Raw genomic sequence first — 26,556 nt, 5'->3', positions numbered from 1 at the left:
TTTTGTTTTATTTTATAAGAATATGACCTGGAAATATATTTTTGTGGAATTTACCCAAAAATTAAAAAAATATATATACTTTTTTTTTTTTATATTTAAAGACATAAAAGGCTTTTTAAAAACATAAGGTTTTTTTAATCCGCAGTTTTTTCTTTCTTCATGTAGAATGTTTTTTGCTTTTGTTTGTTTTGTTTTGTTTCTAAACTGCAATATGACCTGGAAATACATTTTTGTGAAATTCACCCAGAAGGTTTGCCCTCCTTATTTATACTTCACCATAAAGGAAGCACCTGAATCTCAATGAGCTTGAGTTGTATTCAGTGAATTTGCCATATACTCCTCCTCAACAGCAACTCTGTGGTTTAATTTGTGGTTTAATCCACATATCATGATAAAGGGAGGTAAAACTGCCATTTCGGGCTGCGATGTGAAAACCAATAACCCTGATAACCGCCGTCTGCAACAAACGAGGAGTCCGTTGAGATCAGCCGAGTCTGAAAGACTTTGACACCTGCTCACACCACAAATCACACGCTCTCTTTGTCTCCTCAAGAAACAACATTCGACAGAAAAAGCTCTTTGTTTTGCAGCCGTGTCTTTGAGTTGAGATTTCGCCTCGGAGAATTCGTCGTAATCTCTAAATTGTATGTTCCAGCGCTCTCTTTAATGAATCGGTCTGGGTGTTTCTGTGCACTTCGGCGTTTCAAATGAATATTTTCTAATGATTTCCAGCGCGAAACGAGAGGAAACCCCCCGCCCCTTTGAAAAAAGGCTTGAGAGATTTCTTTTGATGCTGAATCAATGGAGCAGCTCTGAAAGGATTTCTTGATGTTATCCATTAGCAGATGCTCTCTTGTCGCGAAGCGCTTTGCTAATGAATTCTCTCGGCCTCGTCTCAGCGTGTGCGGGTTTGGATTATGAATGAACTCAGAAAAGCAGCCGCGCAGAGACACGCTTTATGCATTATTCAGTGTTGATAATCTTTCACGCTCCTGTTAGGACGGCCTTCACTTTTATGCGCTCTTCATTTACTCTAGGGCTGTCACCGCCATCAAATTGTGGCGGGAGGTCATTTGTTGTACAAATAATTGAGGCTTTAGCAATTTATCAAGTGTTTTTTTTTTTTTTTATAATGAATATCATGTAGAAGTTTTATAAAAAATATTAAGATGTAATTGTTAAACAAATGTTAGAAGTAGAAAGTAATTTATTTAGAATTTATTTCTTTTTTGATCATGTTTATACTTTAATAATTAGTTTTTATCATGAATTTATTATTAATGCTTTAATTTTATTACATTTTAAATTTCAGTACATTTCAAAAGATTCAAACAAAAATTAAAATTTTGCAATTTAAACTCCCTTTTTCTCCCAAACCTGTATGAGTTTCTTCTGTTGAACACGTAAGTTATTTCTAAAAATGTGAAAAAATATATAGAAGTCAATTGTCAAAAACGAAAAAAAAAAAAATTATTGTTAACATTTTTTTTAAAAAAGTAACGTTTTCATTGGATTACAATTTAAAATATTCAAAACTGAAAAAGAAACAGATACATTTTCATTGAAATACATTTTAAAATATATAAAAAAGAAAACAATTGTTAGATTATCATTGGATTACATTTTAAAATATTCAAAACTGAAAAGTAACAGTTACATTTTCATTGAATTACATTTTGAAATATTTAAAACCAAAAAGTAACAGTTACATTTTCATTGGATTACATTTTAAAATATTCAAAACCAAAAAGTAAGTTACATTTTCATTGAATTACATTTTAAAAGATTAAAAAAGAAAGCAATTGTTAGATTATCATTGGATTACACTTTAAAATATTCAAAACTGAAAAGTAACAGTTACACTTTCATTGAATTACATTTTGAAATATTTAAAACCAAAAAGTAAGTTACATTTTCATTGGATTACATTTTAAAATATTCAAAACCAAAAAGTAAGTTACATTTTCATTGGATTACATTTTAAAATATTCAAAACCAAAAAGTAAGTTACATTTTCATTGAATTACATTTTAAAAGATTAAAAAAGAAAGCAATTGTTAGATTATCATTGGATTACACTTTAAAAGATTCAAAACAGAAAAGTAAGTTACATTTTCATTGAATTACATTTTAAAATATTCAAAACTGAAAAGTAACAGTTACATTTTCATTGAATTACATTTTGAATTATTTAAAACCAAAAAGTAAGTTACATTTTCATTGGATTACATTTTAAAGTATTCAAAACCAAAAAGTAAGTTACATTTTCATTGAATTACATTTTAAAAGATTAAAAAAAGAAAGCAATTGTTAGATTATCATTGGATTACACTTTAAAAGATTCAAAACAGAAAAGTAACAGTTACATTTTCATTGAATTACATTTTGAATTATTTAAAACCAAAAAGTAAGTTACATTTTCATTGGATTACATTTTAAAATATTCAAAACTGAAAAGTAACAGTTACACTTTCATTGAATTACATTTTGAAATATTTAAAACCAAAAAGTAACAGTTACATTTTCATTGGATTACATTTTGAAATATTCAAAACCAAAAAGTAAGTTACATTTTCATTGGATTACATTTTAAAATATTCAAAACCAAAAAGTAACAGTTACATTTTCATTGGATTACACTTTAAAAGATTCAAAACAGAAAAGTAACAGTTACATTTTCATTGAATTACATTTTGAAATATTCAAAACCAAAAAGTAACAGTTATGTTTTCACTGAATTACATTTTAAAAGATTAAAAAAAGAAAGCAATTGTTAGATTATCATTGGATTACACTTTAAAATATTCAAAACTGAAAAGTAACAGTTACATTTTCATTGGATTACACTTTAAAAAATTCAAAACAGAAAAGTAACTGTTACATTTTAGTAATCAAAACACGTCTAAGCAATTTAATTCATAAAAACTTTGGCAATTTAATAATTTATTAAAATTTTTACAATAAAATGACATGTTTTTTTTTCAGAAGGGATTTTTCTAAGGGATAGTTTGTCCAAAAATGAAAGTTTTGTCATGAAAATGTACTTTAAATCTTTAAAAATGTAATCAAATGAAAATATAACCGTTACTTTTTTTGAATCTTTTAAAGTGTAATCCAATGAAAATGTAACAGTTGCTTTTTAAAATATAAAAAATGCAAACCTTGCATTTTTTAAAAATGTAATCCAATAAAAAATGTAAATTACTTTTTCTTTTTTTTCTTTTTTATCTTTTAAAGTGTAATCCAATGAAAACGTAACCGTTACTTTTTAAAATCTTTTAAAGTGTAATCCAATGAAAACGTAACCGTTACTTTTCTGTTTTGAATCTTTTAAAATGTAATCTAATGAAAATGTAACAGTTACTTTTTGGAAATTTTTAAAATGTAATCCAATGAATATGTAACCATTACTTTCCTTTTTTTTTTAAATCTTTTAAAGTGTAATCCAATGAAAATGTAACCGTTACTTTAAAAAATCTTTTAAAATATAGTCCTATGAAAATGTAACAATTACATTTCTGTTTTGAATCTTTTAAAGTGTAATCCAATGAAAATGTAACCGTTACTTTTTAAAATCTTTTAAAGTGTAATCCAATGAAAACGTAACCGTTACTTTTCTGTTTTGAATCTTTTAAAATGTAATCTAATGAAAATGTAACAGTTACTTTTTGGAAATTTTTAAAATGTAATCCAATGAATATGTAACCATTACTTTCCTTTTTTTAAAATCTTTTAAAGTGTAATCCAATGAAAATGTAACCGTTACTTTAAAAAATCTTTTAAAATATAGTCCTATGAAAATGTAACAATTACATTTCTGTTTTGAATTTTTTTAATGTAATCCAATGAAAATGTAACAATTACATTGCTGTTGTGAATCTTTTAAAGTGTAATCCAATGAAAATGTAACAGTTACTTTTTAAAATCTTTCAAAATGTAATCCGGTGAATATATAACCATTACTTTTTCTTTTTTTTCTTTTTTAAGGAGTAATTCAATGAAAATGTAACAATTACTTTTCAGTTTTGAACCTTTATGTAGTCATCTAATGAAAATGTAGCAATTGCATTTCTGTTTTGAATCTTTTAAAGTGTAATCCAGTGAAAATGTAACAGTTACTTTTCGGTTTTGAATCTTTTAAAATGTAATCCAGTGATAATCTAACAATTGCTTTCTTTTTTTAATCTTAAAATGTAATTCAATTAAAATGTAACGGTTACTTTTCTGTTTTGAATCTTATAAGGAGTAATCTAATGAAAATGTAACAATTACTTTTCCTTTTTTTGACTCCAATGAAACTCAGTGAAAATGTTTTCTTTTTTTTCAGATGCTAATTGTTTTGTATTTTGTGTTGCAGTTTGCCCCAGCACGGACATCCGCAACAATGCGACCCACCTGCGCGTTCTGGAGAACTGCACGGTGATCGAAGGCCACCTGAAGATCCTGCTCATGTTCAAGACCAGACTGGAGGACTTCCGTGGTCTGAGCTTCCCGAAACTGGTTGTGATCACAGACTACCTGCTCCTCTTCCGCGTCTACGGCCTGGAGAGTTTGGGCGACCTCTTCCCGAACCTCACCGTCATCCGCGGCAACAACCTCTTCTTCAACTACGCCCTGGTCATGTTCGAAATGATCCAGCTGAAGGAAATCGGCCTCCACAGCCTGACCAACATCACGCGAGGAGCGGTGCGTGTCGAGAAGAACCCCAACCTCTGCTATCTGTCCACTCTCGACTGGTCCAAGATCTCAGACTCGATGGAGGACAACTACATCGTGTCTAACAAGGACGATCGGGAATGTGGAGACATTTGTCCGGGTACCATCACGGGGACGATAACCTGCAAACAGACCACCATCAACGGGAATTTCGGCGAGCGTTGCTGGAACCAGAACCATTGCCAAAGAAGTAAGTTGCGGTTGTTTTTCTTTTTAGTGCTGATGTTGACGATTTTTAACATAATGGTCTTTCTCAGTATTTATTTACTTGAAAATTAGCCATTGGCGTAAAGTTTTGTTTGACTTTCTTGTGAAAGTTTTTGATTGCAAAGAACCAAAGGTCTATTTTGGGCTCTCAAATATGCTTTACTTGGTCTTTCCAGTTAACGAAATGTCAAAATTCGTCACTTGTGATCTCATATTGCAATTAGTGGTGAAATATGATGTTGTGATTAGCATTGCATGCTACGTTTTTCGCCATTAAGATTTCTAAAGATTCATTTCTAGTGGTATTTCATTATTTTGAGATGAGATGTTTTTGTAGCAACTCTAATTATACTCTTAAAGGGATAGTTCACCCGAAAATCTAAATTACCCCATGATTTACTCAATCTCAAGCCATCCTAGGTGTGTATGATTTTCTTCTTTCAGACAAATACAATCAGAGATATGTTAAAAAAAAATGCTATTTCAAGCTTTATAATGGCAGTGAATGGCTGTTGAGATTTTGAATTCCAATAAAGTGCATAAATTCACATCAGATTTACTCCACATGGCTCTAGGGGATTAATAAAAGCCTTTTGAAGTGAACTGATGTTTTTTTTTTTTAAGAAAAATATCCATATTTAAAACTTCCGCCAGCTGTCGTAGACAAGTCAAGAGACAAACATGGAAAAACGCGGAAGTGATGAACATGGGAAAGAGCCAAACCAAAACACCATTAGAAGGCTTTGTAAAGAGAAATGTTAGATGATTTTGATATAAGCCGAGAGGAGACTGGATTTCCTTTGCTAAAAACAAAACTTGGTGCTTGCGGGACTAGCATATTCTCACCAGGGCTTATGCGACGGCTACGACCTACGTCATCCGCTGGAAAGTTACTTTTTTGTGAACGCTCATAGCAAAATTTAGTGATTATGGTTTATAGAGCTTTAAATTAGCATATTTTCCTTGCAAAAATGCATCGATTCACTTTAGAAGGTCTTTGTTATCCTTCTGGAGCCATGTGGAGCACTTTTTATGAGAGATTTATGCACTTTATTGGACTTCCAAATCTCAACACCCATTCACATTTTTTAATATAACTAATTGTTTTCGTCTGAAAGAAGAAAGTCATATACACCTAGGATGGCTTGAGGGTGAGTAAATCATGGGGTAATGTTCATTTTTGGGTGAACTGTCCCTTTAAGTAGCAAAAAATGCTGGTGAACACAACACAAAAGATTTTTTTTTGAACTTCAGACCTTCAGGTTTTAAACCTCATGTATCTGTTAGGCTACAATGGCTTCTTGGTAGAAATTAAGGTTCCTTTGTTTTAAAAACAACCCTTTTTCAGCCGTATCAGTTTCAGAGGAGATGGAGTCGAAGTCAAAAGTTTACATACACCTTACAGAATCTGCAAAATGCTAATTATTTTAGCAAAATAAGAGGGGTCATGCAAAATGCATGTTATTTTTTATTTAGTACTGACCTGAATAAGATATTTCACATAAAAGGCATTTTCATGTAGTCCACCAGAGAAAATAATAGTTGAATTTATAAAAATGACCCCGTTCAAAAGTTTACATACACTTGATTCTTAATACTGTGTTGTTGCCTGAATGATTCACAGGTGTTTTTTTTTTTTAGTGATAGTTGTAGAGTCCTTTGTTTGTCCCGCGTTTTTTTTTTTATCAGAAAAATCCCTTAGGTCTCTCAAATTCTGTGGTTTTTCAGCATTTTTGTGTATTTGGACCCTTTCCAACAATGACTGTATGATTTTGAGATCCATCTTTTCACACTTTGAGGACAACTGAGGGACTCATATGCAACTATTACAGAAGGTTCAAACACTCACTGATGCTCCAGAAGGAAACACGATGCATTAAGAGCCAGGGGGTGAAAACTTTTGAACAGCATGAAGATGTCTAAATTTTTCCTACTTTGCCTAAATATCATATTTTTTTTCAGTTAGTACTGCCCTTCAGAAACTACAGAAGATACTTCTGTACATGTTGCATGTTTCCCAGAAGACAAAACAAGTTAAATTTACCCAGATCTTAAAATTCCAGCTCTTAATGCGTCGTGTTTCCTTCTGAAGCATCAGTGAGCGTGTGAGGCGTTTGATCAAATACACAAAAATGCCGAAAAGCCAATGAATTTGTAGGACCTGAAGGATTTTTCTGAAGAACAGCGGCCAGTTTAACTGTTCAGGACAAACAAGGGTCTCATGAACAACTATCACTAAACAAACACAGCTGTGGATCATTCGGGTAACAACACAGTATTAAGAATCAAGTGTATGTAAACTTTCGAACAGGGTCATTTTTTTATCAATTCAACTATTATTTTCTCTTGTTACCTATGTAAATGTCTTTTGTCTGAAATATCTTGTTATGAGTGTATGATCCCTCTTATTTTGCTATAATAATTAACATTTTGCAGATTCTGCAAGGTGTATAAACTTTTGACTTCAACTGCGTATATTGCATATTGTCTGAAAAATCCGCAGGAGAGCGTTTCTGTAGTAAACACAGGTCTGATTGATTTGCAAGTCAAAGCCGCCTACAATGGCAGCGATGAACAATGTGTGCTTGTGAGTGAGATAGAGCTGCTGTTTGGCGGGAGGAAGCCGCTCTGGTACATTAGAGGACGGCCTGTGCCAATACAAATCTCATCCGGCGGTTCAGCGTGTACCGCGCCTGCTCGCTATTCACCTCACACCCCGTTCAACCTGATTCAGCTCAAGTGCCTTGTTTGCTTCCACCTTTTTTGGAGGAAAATGATATGGAAGTGCTCGATGCGTCTGTTCAGCTTTAAAAAATGTTTAGAAAACGAGTTAAAAGATGAAATTATTTTATGTAGAATACATTCAAACCTGTTGATGAGTTTGTTTCCTCATCAGATTTGAAGAAATGTAGCATTACATCATTTGCTTACCAGTGGATCCATCGGAGTGAATGGGTGCCGTCAGAACGAGAGTGTAAATGGTTGATAAAAACATCACAATAGCTCCTTCCTTGTGGTTTAATTGTGAATTATGATGTTTTTATCAGCTGTTTGGACTCTCATTCCGACGGCACCCATTCACTTTAGAGGGTGCATTGGTGAGCAAGTGATGTAATGCTAAATTTTGGGTGATCTGCTCCTTTAAGACTGACGTTAAGATTATCTGGTGACCGTTTGGCTTTGTAAGTATGTCATTTGTACGTCTCTTATGAGTGATATCATAACTGCATTGGTATAGATGAGGTCAGGTTCTGCAATAAGATCGGCAGCGTCCGGCCCAAATAAAGGTCCACGTTGGTAAGCATGCGTGCGCTTTTTTGTCATGTGAGAGGTGAAAGTGTAGTCGGCTGTAATGTCAAAGCGAGACCCCATTTCTGGAGCGTGATGCAATGCTGCTGTGTTTGGGCAGGCGCTGAGGCGAGCGAGTCTATAACCCTACAGCGAGATTCCAGATCCCCGAGGATACAGGCGCTCTCCGGCGTGCCAAATCAACACAACCTCTGTGCGTTCGCTTGTTTAGCCTGACGCTCGTGTTTTCTTGCTCCTCCAAGGAATTCTGTTTGTCCGCAGATAATAAAGGGAAACGGTTTGTGTTCCAGGTGGACGGTTTTTGACTTTGTTTTGCACTTAGTTCCAGACGGAGCTTTACTACATAGGTGTGTTCTTCGATTTTTATTTCGTTTCAAGACGACATGAATGCAAATTCTGTTTTAAGTCTGGCATGGTTATGTCTTCTGATAACAGTTAGTCAAGATGGTGAAATAACAACAATAGTAGTAGTGGTAATAATAATATTAATAATAATAATAATTAATATTATTATTTGTAGTAGTATTTTTATTACTGTAATAATAATGTGGGTAATTTTTTTTTCTAATAGTAATTGTAATACTGTATTGCCTTAATATTTTGTAATAAATTACACAAAATATTACACAATTAAAAAAATATATGTAATATATATAATTTATTCTTATTCTACATTTATTTATTTATGAATAATAGTTATAATGATAAATAATAATAATAATCTTTATTATTATTATTATTATTATTATTATTAGTAGTAGTAGTAGTAGTATTTTTTTATTATTACAATAATATAATAATTTCGGAAATAGTAATATTATGGTTTATCTATAAATGTTTTTGTTGTTGGTAATAAAATATTAACATAATATTTTATAATAAATTGCACACAAATACAGTATTAAACATTTTTGAGAAATTTCATAGTACATAATATATTTTTATTATTCTACATTTATTTATTTCTAATAATTAATAATAGTAGGACTAATAGTAGTAGTAGTAGTGTTTTATTTTGTTTATTTTTATAGTAATAAAGTGGGTAATAATAATATTATGACAATATTTAAATGTTTATTATTGTTATTGGTAATATATGAAATATTGTCATAATTTGTAATAAATTACAAAAAATACACATTAAAATATTGTTTAATAATATATTATATTTTTTCTTCTTCTTTTTATTTATTATTTATTGTAATTTTTTTGTTATATTACTACAGTAATATAATAATGTGGGAATCATCATCATCATTATTATTATTATTATTATTATTATTATTAATATTTAAATGTTTTTATTATTGTTGTTATTAGAAATCTATAAAATATTATCATAATAGTTTATAATAAATTACACAAATATTTACACATAAATTCATTACATAATATTATGTATTTCTTATTTTTCTTTATTTATAATAATAATAATAATAAAGTAATAGTAGTAGCAGTAGTATATATATATTTTATTATTACAGTAATATAATAATGTGGGTAATATTATTATTATTATTATTATTATTATTATTATTATTATTGACATTATATTATGGACCATATTTAAATGTTTTTATTATTATTATTGTTAAGTCATATTTTATAATAAATCACACCAAAATATTAAATGTCATTACATAATATTATGTATAATAATAATAATAGTAGTAGTAGCAGTGGTATTTTTTTTATATTAAAACCGTAATATAATAATATGGGTAATTTTAATTATGGTCCAAAATATTATTATTATTATTGTTATTAGTAATATATAAAATATAATTATAATAATATTACACAAAACATCATTACATAATATAATGTATTTATTCTTATTCTTTATTTTTTTATTTACATATAATTATTTTATGCTATCTTTTATGTTATTCTACCTTGTGCTATTTATGTATTTACTTATTGTATTTATTAATAGTAATGATAATGTTTAATTATTACAGGGACTAATAATATTATGCATATAAATGTTTAGATTGTGTATATAAATGTTTTTTATTAATAGTAGTAAAAGTATATTAAAAAATATTTTATCTATATTTATTCATAATATTTATATATTGTCATTCTAACTTGTGATATTCATTTCTTTGTTTTTTCGTTTATTTATTAAGTATTATTGTTAACTATTACACGCATTAATACTATAGTGGACTATATTTAAATGTCTTTATTGGTGTTAGTAGTATATTAAAAGATTATTTATTCTTTTCTTATTTATTTATTTATTAATATCAATAAATTAGCATTTTTTAAAATGTTATTAATGTGATTCTACCTTGTAAATGTATTTATTCATTTATTTATTTATTTATTTATTTCCTTTTTGCTCACGTCATGCTAACAAACAGCTAAATAATTCTTTATTATACTTTATTTATTATTTTAATATCAGGTCAGGTACATAGCACCCACTTTCAACCATTTAATCAATTCTTAATAGATAAACCCGAGGAAATATGATTGCAAATGTTGGTTTATGTTGCCACTAAAATGCATTTGCGTTGAATCAAAAGTGAAAACGTCCAGCGCATGAATTATCATGGCAAAAGCGCAAGTCCTTGATCCATTCATGAACACAGTAAACATTGTTTTGTGTGTAAGCAGGCATTTTAAGTCGAGCCGGTGGATGCAGAGGTGAGCTTGAGTGCAAAGATAAAATCAGAGCAGGTGCTTCTGTAAGCGGCGCTTTCCATTCTTAGCTAGACGAGAGAGAAAAAACCCTCAACGTGCTTGAAGTATCAAGCAAATGTTTAGTGTTTGCTTCATTTGTTGCCCGGGGAACGTTTATTTCCTTTGAACAAAAGAAAGCCCTCATTTCTTCTAATACTTTTAGATAAATATCTCGGTCCTCGTGTAGCAACGGCATTAAAGTTGGTGCTTTTTTTCCTCCATAAAAACGTCACGAAGGCAAACAGTGGAAGCGTGAGGCGGAGGGTCCGACAGAAGACAGTACAAACAGGAGATGTGCTGTTCAGATAAGTCCTATCTTCTCCTCTGGCACAGCGTGTTCTGTTATTGTGAGCGTCGTTCTGTTGCGCCGACAGCGGCTCTTGCGCAACCGGGACGTTTTCAGGTCAAAGTTCAGCGCTTTTTCGGTTGTCATAGCCATTTTGTTCTCCTGCGGTGACGTCAGAGCGTCACTTTTTGTCTGGATCAATCAATCGCTTTGAGTTAAACGGACAAGAGTGGCTTTTTTGGTTTTCTAGTTTTTACATTTGCTGCTTAAATGTGTTTTAATGTTGTGTTTATTGGGATGTAATGTAATATTATAGCAATAATTAACAGAAACCCATATATGATAAATCTTTAGTGTGATTTCAGAGTGTTTTCTTAAATATTTTTATTAATTTTATTTAATAATTAAAATGTAAATTTATTTAATAATTTTAAAAATAACAATGATAATAATAAAGAGTAAAAATAATGTTGTTATTCTTCTTTCTAGTGCTAGTGGTATATTATTTTATACAATAAAACTTTGTTTTTAAATAAAAACTGTGATTATTATCATTGTTATTATTATTGGTTATTAGTGTTATTATTAATAGTAGTATATCAAAATAACAATATGTATTGTTTTAGTAGTAGTAGTGTTAATATTGCATAATATTTTAAGCTAAAAAATAATGTAAACATTATTATTGTTAGTAGTAGTAGTAGTAGTGTGGTATATTTTGTTTTACAGCAATACATTTTGTAAAAATAATAACTATGATCATTATTATTATTATTTATTAATGTTAATAATATATAATAATGGTATGTATTAGTAGTAGTAATACTATTAATATAAAGTAAAAATAATGTTACTTATTTTATAGTAGTAGTGGTATATTTTGTTACACAATAATAATTTATTTTAAGAATAAAGAATAATATTAAACATTATTATTATTATTATTACTATTATTATTATTATTGTTATTATCATTGTTATTGTTGTTGTTGTTGTTATTATATAATATTATGTATTATTATTACTAGTGGTAGTAATATTGCGTAATATTTTAAAGTAAAAATGATGTAAATGTTTGTTTAATTTTAGTAGTAGTGGTATATTATTTTTATAACGTAATACTTTATTTTAAAATAACTGATCATTATTGTTATTAATAGTTAGTAATAGTAGTATATAATATTAACTATGTATTGTTCATTATTATTATTATTATTAATAGTCATAGTAGTAGTAGTAATGTAATGTAAAAATGTTTTTAAATATTATTTATTTATTTATTTATAGTACTGGTATATTGTTATACAATAATATTTTTAAGTAGTAGTATATAATAATAATAATAATAATAATAATAATAATAATGTTACATTTTTGTAATTTATTATTAGTAGTAGTATTAATATTGCATAATAATTTTAAATGAAAATGTGAATGTTGTTATTAATATTATTATTATTGCTATTTATTCATGATTTATTTTAAGTAGTAGTGGTATATTTTGTTCAACAATAATACTTTATTTTAAATAACTATTATTATTATTAATGTTGTTATTAATAGTAGTATATAATATTAATAATAATAATAATAATAATAATAATAACAACAACATGTATTTATTATATTTAGTAGTAGTAGTAGTAGTAGTAGTGGTGGTAATTTAATATTAAAATAACGTAAATATTTATTTATTTATAGTAGTATAGTGATATTGTTATACAATAATACTCCTTTAAAATAATAAATATGATATTATTATTTAATTGTAGTATATAATAATAACCATATGTAATGTTTATTATTGGTAGTATTAATATTAATATTGCATAATAATTTAGTGAAAAAATGAAAATGTGAATGTTGTTATTTATTTATTTTAAGTAGTAGTGGTATATTATAGTGTTAAATAATAATACTTTATTTTAAATAACAATTATTATTATTATTATTATTACTTTTGTATTATTATTAATGATAATGTTGTTATTAATAGTATTATTATAATAATAACAACTATGTATTATTAGTGGTAGTAGTAGTATTATTAGGAATACCTCACTGTTTTAATAAAGCATTATTAGAATTATTATTATTATTACTAAATAATGTATAAAGAATTAACAATATAAATCATTATTTATTATAAGTAGTTGTGCCAATATTTTTAATTTATTATTTAATATAATATATATGCATTATATAAATTATACAAATATTTATTATTATTAATTTATCAACATGTTATTATTTTTAATAATAATAATAAATATTTATTATCATTTTTGTTGTTACTTTTACTATTATTATTATTATTATTATTATTACATTAAATTATATGAATTTTTTACCTTGTACTAAGGAGGTAGTACAATCAGTGGTGTATTCGTGAGTGTTAGCTTTCCTAGAAAAGGAGGCGGAAAAAAAATAGCCGGAAAAACAGAAGGAAAAATGCGGCGCTCTACAAGCGCTGACGTCCAGTCATAAATCTCCCGACACATTCGCCTCGGCAAAGATAACCGGGTTCAGTGAGTTTAAGGAAGCTGAGGCTGGGGTTCTTGTGTTCATGCTCCAGGTAAAAAAATCTGGAAGACGCTTGATATCGAATCTCCTGATCTTCAATCTGACATTGACAGAGAGACCCGTAACAGTTTATCAGTTTATGTACTTATTTGGTTTTTCCAAGCATTTCAAACCAAAACGATGACACTTAATCAGATTGAATTAGATTTAAAATGATTCCCAAGAACACTTTGCGGTCAAACTTGTGCTTCGTCCATTCGAATCCATAACTCTGGTGCGTAAATCCATGCGTGGGTCGAGCTGAAGTGTCGCGTGATGCCTGCGGACAGGTGGACGCTTTAGCATCCGCTGTTAGACGAAACGGTTTTCTGAGTATCAGCACCTCGGAAGTGCCCGAGGGTAAGTGTGCTTTTCCTAACCGTCTATGAGTGGGTCATTCACATCCCACCTCGGAGTAAAGAGGCCTTTAGCGAGACAGATAAGGAGCCGTGAGGATTCTCTTTCTCCCACTTTACTGCTCTTTTCCCCACTGTATCCGACACTCGTTTCACAGAGGAATAGCTGGGGATCGTCTGCACAGCTTGAGCAAGCGATGGCTTTTTTTTTTTTTTTTTTTTTTGTGGTGCTTCTCAGAATTTCTCAGAAAAAATCTCCAGGCTCCTCTTCTGACAGAATGGGAGTCGCTTGTAGCACTTGATTTGATTTTCTTTAGCAGGCGAACTCGGTGGTTGCTGTCAGTCAGAGAGCCTTATATCAAGGCCCAGATGAAATTTGATTCGTTGGCGGGTGGAGAGGGACGAGGTGGGGGATTCGCCTAACTTTAGCGATGTAGCATGGACAACTGCTTCTGGGATGCTTCAGCGAGCCACAGTGTGGCTTGTATAAACGCAAGCATTGACTAAAGTGTCCACGAACCACTCCAGTAGCCGTGCTGGAGCCAAGCTGTTGACGTGTACAGTATGTGGTAAGAGATTTATTCATCATACAGTGTAGATTGCTTCACTAGCCTTATGCTGGAGCTGGTTTCGTGCATGTAAATAATTAAATAAATTAGTACAATAATGATAATATCATGTATCGCGATCTTGCTGGCTGACTATAGGACCAACAGTACTGTAGCCTATTATTTACTCACCCTCCATTATAAAAAGTGCCTCACATGGCTCCGGAGGGGTCAGTAAAAACCTCCTTTAGCGATCCGATGTGTTTTTTTGTAAGAAAAATATCCATATTTAAAACTTAAGAATCAGTTTAATCTAGCTTGCACAGTTGTACACGGAACTTGCTGCTTTGGGAAGGGGCGTGGCAGTATTGAAACGCTGTCTAAGCTGTTCACCAATCGCAACGCAGTGGGACTGCTAACCAATCACAACACATTTAGTTTTTCGGAAGGCGGACCTTCATCAAACCCGGAACTTATCGAGCCATTTGTGCCAGCCTAGGGAGAAAGCTATTCTGCCCTCCAAAGGCAAAGCGCCGTAACTACACATTTGGTCAAAATTGACTTAAGGCTTAAAATGGACTTTGTGACAACTGTTTTGTTTTGTGGCAAAGTCTCCTGGTTCAATTTTGTCCCTTTTCAGAGAAACGTTCAGAGAAGCGAGAGTGTCAACATGTTTACCTAGCTGTTGTAAAAACTTTAAAGGCATTTTTCTTAGTTTCAGTGTTCGCGTAGTTACTGCACTTTGCCTTTGGAGGGCAGTATTATAACAATGTAAATTATATGAAAAAGAATGCATTTTTCGAGCCACTGAGAATGAGAGCATGTTCTAGTGCACCCCCAAAACAAAATAAAGACCTTGTGAACGAGCATAATACGACCTCTTTAAAAATTGTATTAGCCTAGAATGAACAAAGAGACCGAATTTGTTGAGTCTGTACGATTGCGGTTACAATTGTTTGTTTTTTCGAATGACATGGTCAGTTTTTGAAAAAATATGGTAAAATGTGTAAATCAGAGCTAAAAATAATGTTTTTGTTAGGATTATCAAATTAGCCTATTGTCTACTTTGTTGTTGTTTTGCTTACATTGAAATACATTGATCATTTCAATTTTCAGTCCTTTTTTAAATAATTTATTACATGTATTATTTAGCGCTGAATTTAAATCTAAAAAAGAAAAATATTTATTCAAAATGATTAACTTTAGTTTTGTGAGTGTCAGTAACCCTCACTAAAATCACATTCTAGGAACTTTATGGTCCAGCGGTGACTTCTCTCCAGTTTTAACCAGTAATCTTACAGTTATGAAGGTAAAATCTGTGGTTTTTGCACAAAGCCCCCTTGATCGAGGAGCCGAGGAGGCGAAGCATGATCCCCCTCGCTCAGAGATCGGCTTGCACATGAACACGGGGGTTTTAGTTACCCGTGTGCTTGAACTCTGACACAGATACTTTCTCGCCGTATAGGCCTCTGAGGTCGTCCGACCCATCCGCACCACTGAAACGCTGGCTCGTGCGACACCCTCGAGTGTTTGTGACCGTTTGTGTATGTAAAGGGGAAGTGAATGTGTTAACTGTGTTTTGCAGTTTGTGTATGCGTGTGCCTGCAGGTAAAGAGTGTATGTTGTGTCCGGACAGGAAGTATGAGGCCCTCTGGCAGCAACCAACTGCTGCATGAGGCATAAATGCATTCTACTATGCAGCCGCATACATGGGTCCAGAGTTAACTTGCGTCAAGCATCAAATGGAAGTAAAAACATTTTTTTATTAAATAATAATGTTAAGAATATTGAATAATATATGTATAATAATAATAATTTTAAACATAAGTTAATTGTCAAGCAAAAAATATTACATCAAATGTAATGTATATGCATACAATAAACATTACATAAAATATATGTAAGCATTGTATTATGTAGAAGATGATTTGCATCAAGCATCAGATGCAAGTACAATATTTTTTTTATTTGTTAAAGATGGATTAAATTAAATATGGATGGATGGATAGATTGTAAATGATGGATGGATGGTAGATGAATGAATGGATGGTAGAAAGATGGATGAATGAATGGATTGTAGATGGTAGATGGGTGGATGGATGAATGAATGGATGGATTGTAGATGGATGAATAAATTATGGATGGATGGATAGATGGTAGAAGGATGGATGGATGGATGGATTGTAGATGGACAGATGGTAGATAGATGATGGATGGATGATAGATGGATTGTAGATGGATGGATGGTAGATAAATAGATGGATGGATTGTAGATGGACAGATGGTAGATAGATGATGGATGGATGATAGATGGATTGTAGATGGATGGATGGTAGATAAATTGATGGATGGATTGTAGATGGATGGATGGTAGATAAATAGATGTATAGATGGTAGAAGGATAGATGGATGGATGGATTGTAGATGGAAAGATGGTAGAGAGATGGATGGTGGATGGATGGATGGATAGATGGATGGATGTAAAGATGGCTTGATGGATTGTAGTTGGTAGATGGATGGATAGATGATCGATGGATGGATGGTAGGTGGGTAAATGGATGGATTGTAGATGGATAGATGATTGATAGATGGTAGATGGATGGATAGATTGTAGATGGATAATTGGATGGATGATGGATAAATATGGTCGATGGATGGATGATGGATGGATAGATGAATGGATGGATAGATAGATGGATTGTAGATGGATAGATAGATAATCAATGCATGATAGATGGAAGGTAGACAAATAGATGGATGGTAGATGAATAGATGGATGGATGATGGATGTATAGATGGTAGATGGATGGATAGATAGATTGTAGATGGATAATTGGATGGATAGATGATGGTAGATGAATGGGTGGATGGTGGATGGATGGATAGATAAATGGTAGATGGATAGATAGATAGATAGATGATGGATGTATAGTTGGTAGATGGATGGATAGATTGTAGATGGATAATTGGACGTATAGGTGGATGATAAATAGATATGGTAGAAGGATGGGACGGATGGATAGGTGATATGGATGGATGGTAGATGGATGGATAGATGATGGATGGATGGATAGATGAATGGATGGATGTGTAGATAGATGGATGATGGATGGATAGATGATAGATGGATGGATGGATTGTAGATGGATAGATAGATAATCAATGCATGATAGATGGAAGGTAGATGAATAGATGGATGTAGATGAATGGATAGATTGTAGATGGATAACTGGACGGATAGATGGATGATAAATAGATATGGTAGAAGGATGGGACGGATGGATAGGTGATATGGATGGATGGTAGATGGATAAATAGATGGTAGATGGATGGATAGATGATGGATGGATGGATAGATAGATGATGGATGGATGGATAGATGAATGGATGGATGGATTGTAGATGGATAGATAGATAATCAGTGCATGATAGATGGAAGGTAGATGAATAGATGGATGTAGATGAATGGATAGATTGTAGATGGATAATTGGATGGATAGATAGATGATGGTAGATGAATGGGTGGATGGTGGATGGATGGATAGATAAATGGTAGATGGATAGATAGATAGATGGATGATGGTAGAAGGATAGATATATGAATGTTGGATGGATAGATGGTAAATGGAAGGATGGATAGATGGATGGATGAGGATGGATGAATAATAGATTTGTGGATGGATAGATTTTTTAAAAATTCAGTCCGGTGGTGTGTGTTTTGATTACGATGTACAGATAGTGTTGGATAGTGTGTGTGTGTGTGTGTGTGTGTGTGTGTGTGTGTGTGAGACTGCAGTCGACTACCAACTACGCCAACCTCCATTCATTAGCTGGACAGGAAGCCCTGAGGGAGACGGAGCAGCTCGTGTCCTCGCCGTTATCAATGGCAGTGTTTCTACGGCCCACATTTGCATAGCGCCGCTGACACGCCGTTCTCACAGCCCGTCCTCTCTCTCTCTCTCTCGTCCAGCGCTCGCCCGCTCCCGCTGTCTCGTGCCCTTCAGAGAATGGAGAGGAAGAGCCTCGGGGACCGTTTCAGAAACTAGATCCTTCTGACACGCATGTAAACATAGGAAATAACCCAGAGTGAACGCATTTGCATGTGGCTAATGACAGCAATGCAAACAAATCTCAGCTCATCACTGGTGCATAGGGTCGGGTGCTTTTATGTAAATAATCACATGAATTTTGATCTAGTTGGGGTGGGGAGAAAAAGATTATTTATTTATGCTCAAAAAGGCTGCCTTTATTTATTCAGAAATAATGTTAAAAAGTAATATTGTGAGTTTGTTTGAAATCTAAATCTTTTGTAACTATACTTCGATATTATCTTACTGTATCATCTTTAAATATAACTGATATGTCTTAACACTATAAATGTCACTTTTGATCAATTTAATGCGTTCTTGCTGAATAGAAGTATTAAAATTGAAGTTTTAATGCAACATTATTGCTTTATTATAGTATGGCTTTTAAAAATAATATAATTTTATTTATTTTTTTGATAATTTATTTAACAAAAAGTTGTTTTTAATATCTTAGAACCATTTTTTTTAAATTAAATTTAACCCTGTTGGCACCTTATTTATTTATTGTTTGTTTGTTTGTTTACATTTATATTATTATTTCATATTATTTTTGTTTGTTTGTTTGTTTTAGTGATACAAAAAGTTGTTTAATATCTAAGAACCTGATTGTTTTTATTATATTTAACTCTGTTGGCCCCTAATTAATTAATACATTTATTTATTTATTTATTGTTTATATTTATATTATTAATTTAATTTTTATTTGTTTGTTTGTTTTTAGTGATGCAAAAAGGTTAATATCTAAAAACCTGATTATTTATTTATTTATTTATTTATTATATTTAAATATATATATATATATATATATATATGTATATATATGTGTATGTGTATGTAAAATTTTTGTTTGTTTGTTTGTTTGTTTGTTTGTTTGTTTAAGCGATACAAAAAGTCGTTTAATATTTAAGAACCTGATTATTTTTTACTAAATTAACTCTGTTGGCCCCTCATTAATTCCTTATTAATTTATTATTTATATTGTATACGGTTTATATTTATATTATTAATTTTCTTTTTATTTGTTTGTTTTAGTGATACAAAAAAATTATATCTAAGAACCTGATTATTTTTTGCTAAATTAATTCTGTTGGGCCCTAATTTATTTATTTTATTGTTTATATATTTTTATTTATCTATTTATATTATACATTAATATTTTTATTTATTTATACATTTATATTATATATTGTTTATATTTATATTATTAATATGATTTTTATTTGTTTGTTTTTTTATTATTTATTTATATATTTGTATTTATATATTTATATTATACATTATTATTTTTATTTATGTTATATATTGTCTATATTTATATTATTAATTAACATTATTTTTATTTTCTTATTTGTTTCTTTTAGTGATACAAGAAGTTGTTTAATATCTAAGAACCTGATTATTTTGAGTAAATTTAACTCTGTTTGCCCCTAATTTATTCATTTTGTTGCTTATATTCATATATTTTTATATATATTATATTGTTTATATTTATTTATTTATTTATTTATTTATTTTTTTAGTGATACAAAAAGTTGTTTAATATCTAAGAGCCTGATTTTTTTGTATTAAATTCAACTGTTTGCTTATAATTTATTTATTTATTTTATTATCATTATATATCATTTATATTTGTGATTAATTAATTATTTGTTTATTTTAGTAATACAAAAAGTTGTTTACTCTCCAAAAACTGTCATATAAAAAAATTAAATTATTAAAGTATATAACAATGTTTTCTAACATTTATATAATAGAAATAATATAATTTTGTTTTGTAAATTAAAATATATAAATATTACAATGTTTTAAATTTCAATTAATTTAAATAATTTAAATTTAAATGTTTATAAATTTAAGTTACAAAACAAAATTGATATTTCGATTTTCTTTTTATATTATTGTTGCCAATAATATTTAGTTGAATTAACATTGAATTGTTTTTGTTTTTTATTTGTTTCGCACATTAACTAAATATTGCTTCATATTTTTAACAGCTAAGAACCTGAGAAAGTTGAATCGTTTCCAAATGAATTTTCCTCTCTGAGCGCCTCGAGCGCACAAAACAGTTTCTCCAGAAGCGTTGAGCGTTGTATGAGTTGTATTAATAACTGAGGAGGGTCGAGGACACGTGGCTGCTCCTGTTTTCAGGGTTGCCAGGCAACAGTGAGGCGGCTGCGATGAAGAGCGAGTGTCTGAAGGCATGCGTGTTCACATGAGGAGAAACCGCTCCAATATACAAATACACACTGACAGCGAATCTGGCATCTTCCTGACGTTTGCAGAACATTCTTGGAATTGTTTCCTGTCTTTGATATCCGTGGAAGCGCGAGACTCCGCAACTGAGTCTGGAGGGAGCTGTGCATGGATTGGATCGGAGATGGTTATTAGGTACAGTGCATAATTGGATGGTCTACTCAGAACCTGTGCCAAAATGGGACGGTTGGCATTTACAAATTGTATTATATTTTGGCTAATTTGACCAATTTCAGCTACCAGAACATTTTACCATTTAAAGTCTTTTCCAAAGAATTCCTTACAATTTTGTGCATTATGGATTTCAATCTGGCAACATTTCCCAGAGATGTCTGACCTTTCTAGGTATTCTCCAGGTGATTTTATTGTCTGAAGCTTCCTATATCTGGCTTTTTTTTCATAAAAGGATATATATGTATAGGTATTTATTTTTTTACTATATTTAGCAATATTTTTTTGTATTTTTTATCAATATTTATTAATAGTAAATGTTAAAAAATATATAATGATAATAATAAATAATACATAATCCTTTGCATTCTAATTGTGTACATTTGTCAAAAATATAAATAATTTAAAATTTAAATAACGTCAAATATAAGTCATTTGTAATTTTATATAAAAAACAAATAATATCAAGTATATAAATAAAAGTAACACTGTTAATAATTATATTCAATTCTGTGTTATTTAATCGATTATTTAATTGAAACTCTTCAAATGTTGGCAAGAAATTAAATTATATATAGTCTAAAATATTTCTATCACTATTTTTGGTACATTGTATTTTAATTATATAAATTTGTAAAAAAAATATATATGTAAAATGTAAAAACATGTAATTTTTTTTAATTAGACAATTTTATTTATTTACCAATATTCGAGCAATATTTTAATATTATTTTTGTTATTATACTAATAGTAAATAACAAATATATAAATAAGTGTAAGAATATTAATCAATAAAAAAAAAAAATATATATATATATATATATATATATTTTTTTTTTTTATTGATTAATATTCTACACTGAATTGAATATATATATATATTCAGTGTTATTTAATTGATAAACTCGTAAAAATTAGGAAATAAAAGGAAATTAAATTATATATAGTCCAAAAATAATTATATCACTATTTTTGGTACATTGTATTTTAATTATATAAATTTGTAAAAAATATATATGTAAAATGTAAAAACATGTAATTTTTTTTTATTATACAATTTTATATATATATATATATATATATATATATATATATATATATATATATATATATATATATTCAGTGTTATTTAATTGATAAACTCGTAAAAATGAGGAAATAAAAGGAAATTAAATTATATATAGTCCAAAAATAATTATATCACTATTTGACTTTTGCATTCTTACATTTATTATTATTATTTGTAATATTACATGATTTTTTTTATGAAAATAAAATAATAATAAATTGTATGTAATTGATAAACTCTTCAAATATTGGCAAGAAATTAAATTACATATTGTCCAAAATATTTCCATCACTGTTTTTGACTTTTGCATTCTTATTATTTAATATAATATATATAATGTATAGCATTTAATATTATATGTAATATTATATGAAAATGTTTAAAGACAAAAATTTTTTTGATAAAAATAAAAGATGAATGGATGGACTAATGGGGAAAAAATATATATATAATTGTTTTAATTTACAAATTTTAAGCAATATTTTAATAGTGTTTTGCTAAATAATACTTACTAATAGTAAATAATAACAAATAAACATAAAAATGCTATAAAACAAAAATAAAATACAAAAATATATCAAATGTGTTTAGTGTTATTTAATAGAATATTGTCAATAGAATATATAAATAATAGAATATCTTCAAATATTGGCAAAAAATATTTGTTGTTATATATTACATGGAAAATGTTTATAAAATATGTTTTCTTAAAATATATGCATTTTAATTAGTCTTATAAAATGTTAAAAAATAATTATAATTATATGCAAATTTATTCAGTGTTATTTAATTGATAAAATCATCAAATATTGGCAAGAAAATAAATTATACATAGTCTAAAATATTTCTATCACTATTTTTGGCTTTTGTATTTTTTTTTTTCATTTCATCATTATATATAATATTACATGAAAAATATACAATATAAAAAACATATCTACAATTTATATTAAATGTGTGTGTTAGTGTTGGGCGATATGCTCAATTTTCATATCGCCCTATCGTCAGCCTGAGAGATCGCCGATACACGATACTATCGTGCTAATTTAATTAATTATCTATGTACTAAATTCCTTATTCGTTTTGTAAAGGTAGACTTTGCTATTGGCATATGATTAAGTTGTGCGTGTACAGAGCGTTGACTGTAATTCTGCCGGAGTTGTTCAAGTAACTTTCGGTTTCATTCTCTGCTATCGTCAGTGAGTGAGTTGTAAATGTGCGTGCCAGAATGTAAATGAATGAATCTTTCTTTACCCGTCATATTGCGATAATGTTACCGCTGTATGTCAGACCGTTGTCGTCAGGTGATGTTGTAGTTCAGTTCATATTGGATGCGGAGAAGTGATGCGCGCGTAATTCACGTGCATATGTTTAGCGCCATATGATCGCATCGTAATTCTAATTAACGCCTATAGACGTTACTGAGATGAATGTTTATGTTTACTATATACAGACTGATTATGATACATCTTAATTCAGCCTGAACCACGTTTTACTACCTCTGTTATCCTAATGACTGCAATGCTAATATAATATAACACTCCTGTTAGTATCAGTTAATCTATCACCGTACTGTATGAGGAAAATCTCCCATTTTCACTGCACGCGGTGTGTTAAGGCGACGTGGCCTCTCTATGCTTGTGTTTATACCACGGCAAGTTTCTGAAGCATCCTAGAACAGACTCTCTGTGCTGCATTGCTAAAGTTAAGTTCTTTGTTGACGGATAATAATAATAATCGTCTAACTATCGTCAAAGGCATCAGCAACAGGCGATATCTCTGACTATCGTCGATACACGATACTATCGTCTATCGGCACAACCCTAGTGTGTGTGTGTGTATATATATATATATATATATATATATATATATATATATATATATTTTTTTTTTTATTATTATATAACATTAGTAATTATATACATTTATATTTATATAATGAATAAAAAATGTTTGTTTGTTTGTTTGTTTTTTGTATGTTAAATATTGTATAAAATAAGAATGCATATTATTTCATCAATTTTGTGAGTAATTATCGCCATTGGCATCGGCCATTAAAAAGCCAAGACAGGCTTTCCGACAGCTTTCCAAAAATAAGTATTGAAATAAAAAAAGCCTTTTAATGAGCGTATTGGGGCGTTTGTAATTGTTAATGAGCGTCAGCACGTGCGGACCAGAGAGCAAAATAAGTAGCTAGAAGCTCCCTGAAGGCAAGAGTTTAATGAATTGAGGAAAGGAGGAGGCATTGCATAACTTGTTTGTGAGCAAAACAAGCCCTCCCTCCTCGCGGGTGACAGAGCGGATTGTTTTCAACCCTCACAAGTGTCACATAACCGTCATTGCCAGTTCAGAACAGTTTCCTCACCGTTCCCCATCATACCAGTTGTGTTTTGGCAGAGCGACCAAATGCCGAGTTCCACTTGCTTGACAACCTGGCCTTTCGATTGTCGGATCGCTCTCGAAGTGTTTGACTAAGTCAGTTGTTCCCCTTTCAATCCAATGACTCAATCAGTCACGAACTGTGTTGATGTCACGGTCAAAGTTTGATCGACGCTCCGACACAAAAGCAAAAGCATGGAGCCATTTATGGAGGTCATGTGATCCGTCATAACCTACCTATTGTTTAACCCTGAGATCATTTACAAGGGCGTCTCCGTATTTGCCGAGGCCGTGGCTCTTGGGTTACCGGCGGTCGTCGTGCCACATGAAGCAACGTGTTTGTACTCGAAGCAAGAAACATGTTGCCACAGCCGTTACTGTGAATATATATCGGCTGTCCGTTCGTAATTAGGCAATGGTAAATGAATGCAGCATGTTGCTGTCAGAGATTCCCCTCCAGCTTGTTTTTCCCAGGCTGTTGTTATTGTTGTTGTTGTCGTTTCCACTTTGCTGTACATCTGGACGCCTGGTGCCTCCATCATAAAATCCCTGCAGCTGGAGAGTGACGAATGGAAGAACCCAGAGCTCTGGCTTCGCCCGAACGCTCGTCCCCCCCAAGCGTTGGGCCACGGTCGGTGGGTAGTTTTTTGATCACGGGCCCTTTGATCAAAGCGTGAGGCTTCCCTGAGAGTACCGACCAGCTGTGGACGCTCCCACAGCGAGCACTGACTCAGCTCTGAAGGTTTCGGGTCAAAGGATCTGCGCTAACCCATCGCCACAAACTTTCCAACATTCTCTGCTTCCCTAAACATGCCAAACTCTTGTGATTTCTTGCTGTATCTGCAGCTATGTCTATGTTCAGCATTTACAAGGTCAGGCTCGTCAAGAACTTGGACTGAGTTCAGAGTTTGGTTTTCGTGTTCACATTTAAACCGAATTGCAAACCGCTTTGAGACTCCTTTAGGAAAACAAACTCTTTAACTTGGTTATAAAGGGACAGTTTACCCAAAAATGAAAATATTGTAATTTCTGTTCTTTATATGTCATATATTTCAAAGAGGTTTTATTGTGAAAACGACTCTAACAGCTAAATCACAGCAAAAAATAAAATAAAATAATAATAATAATAATAATAATAATAATAATAATGAAAATATGTAATAGTAAATAATAACATATAATTGTCAAGAACTTGGACTGAGTTTAGAGTTTGTTTGTCGTGTTCACATTTAAACCGAATTGCAAACCGCTTTGAGACTCCTTTAGGAAAACAAACTCTTTAACTTGGTTATAAAGGGACAGTTTACCCAAAAATGAAAATATTGTAATTTCTGTTCTTTATATGTCATATATTTCAAAGAGGTTTTATTGTGAAAACGAATCTAACAGCCAAATCACAGCAAAAAAAAAAATATATATAATAATAATAATAATAATAATGACAATATGTAATAGTAAATAATAACATAATTGTCAAGAACTTGGACTGAGTTTAGAGTTTGTTTGTCGTGTTCACATTTAAACCGAATTGCAAACTGCTTTGAGACTTACTTGGGAAAACAAACTCTTAAGCTTGGTTATAAAGGGACAGTTTCCCCAAAAATTTAAATATTGTCACTTTTTTACTTTATATATTGTATATTTCAAAGAGGTTTTATTGTGAAAACAAATCTAATAGCCAAATCACAGCCAAGAAATTAAACAATCGTCAATAATGAAAATATGTAATAGTAAATAATAACATAATTGTCAAGAACTTGGACTGAGTTCAGAGTTTGTTTGTCGTGTTCACATTTAAACTGAATTGCAAACTGCTTTGAGACTTACTTTTGAAAACAAACTCTTAAACTTTATTCTCTTGGTTATAAAGGGATGGTTTACCCAAAAATGAAAATATTGTCTTTTTTTTTTACTTTATATT

At 30.6% G+C, this 26,556-nt stretch overlaps 1 protein-coding gene across 1 annotated transcript in view; it reads left to right on the top strand.

Moving 5' to 3' along the window:
• The window catches only part of LOC141338033 (insulin receptor-like), a 9,672-nt gene extending 4,632 nt beyond the window's left edge, over positions 1-5,040 (top strand). The window contains exon 3 of the mRNA XM_073843606.1: positions 4,358-5,040. Within this exon, the coding sequence (XP_073699707.1) occupies positions 4,358-4,995 (638 nt within the window). The 3' untranslated portion in view covers positions 4,996-5,040. The remainder of the gene's footprint in view (positions 1-4,357) is intronic.
• The last annotated feature ends 21,516 nt before the right edge of the window (positions 5,041-26,556 follow it).

Source organism: Garra rufa, chromosome 7, assembly GCF_049309525.1.
Source record: "Garra rufa chromosome 7, GarRuf1.0, whole genome shotgun sequence".
Taxonomy (NCBI): Eukaryota; Metazoa; Chordata; class Actinopteri; order Cypriniformes; family Cyprinidae; genus Garra; species Garra rufa.
This window is presented reverse-complemented; position numbering and strand designations above follow the sequence as displayed.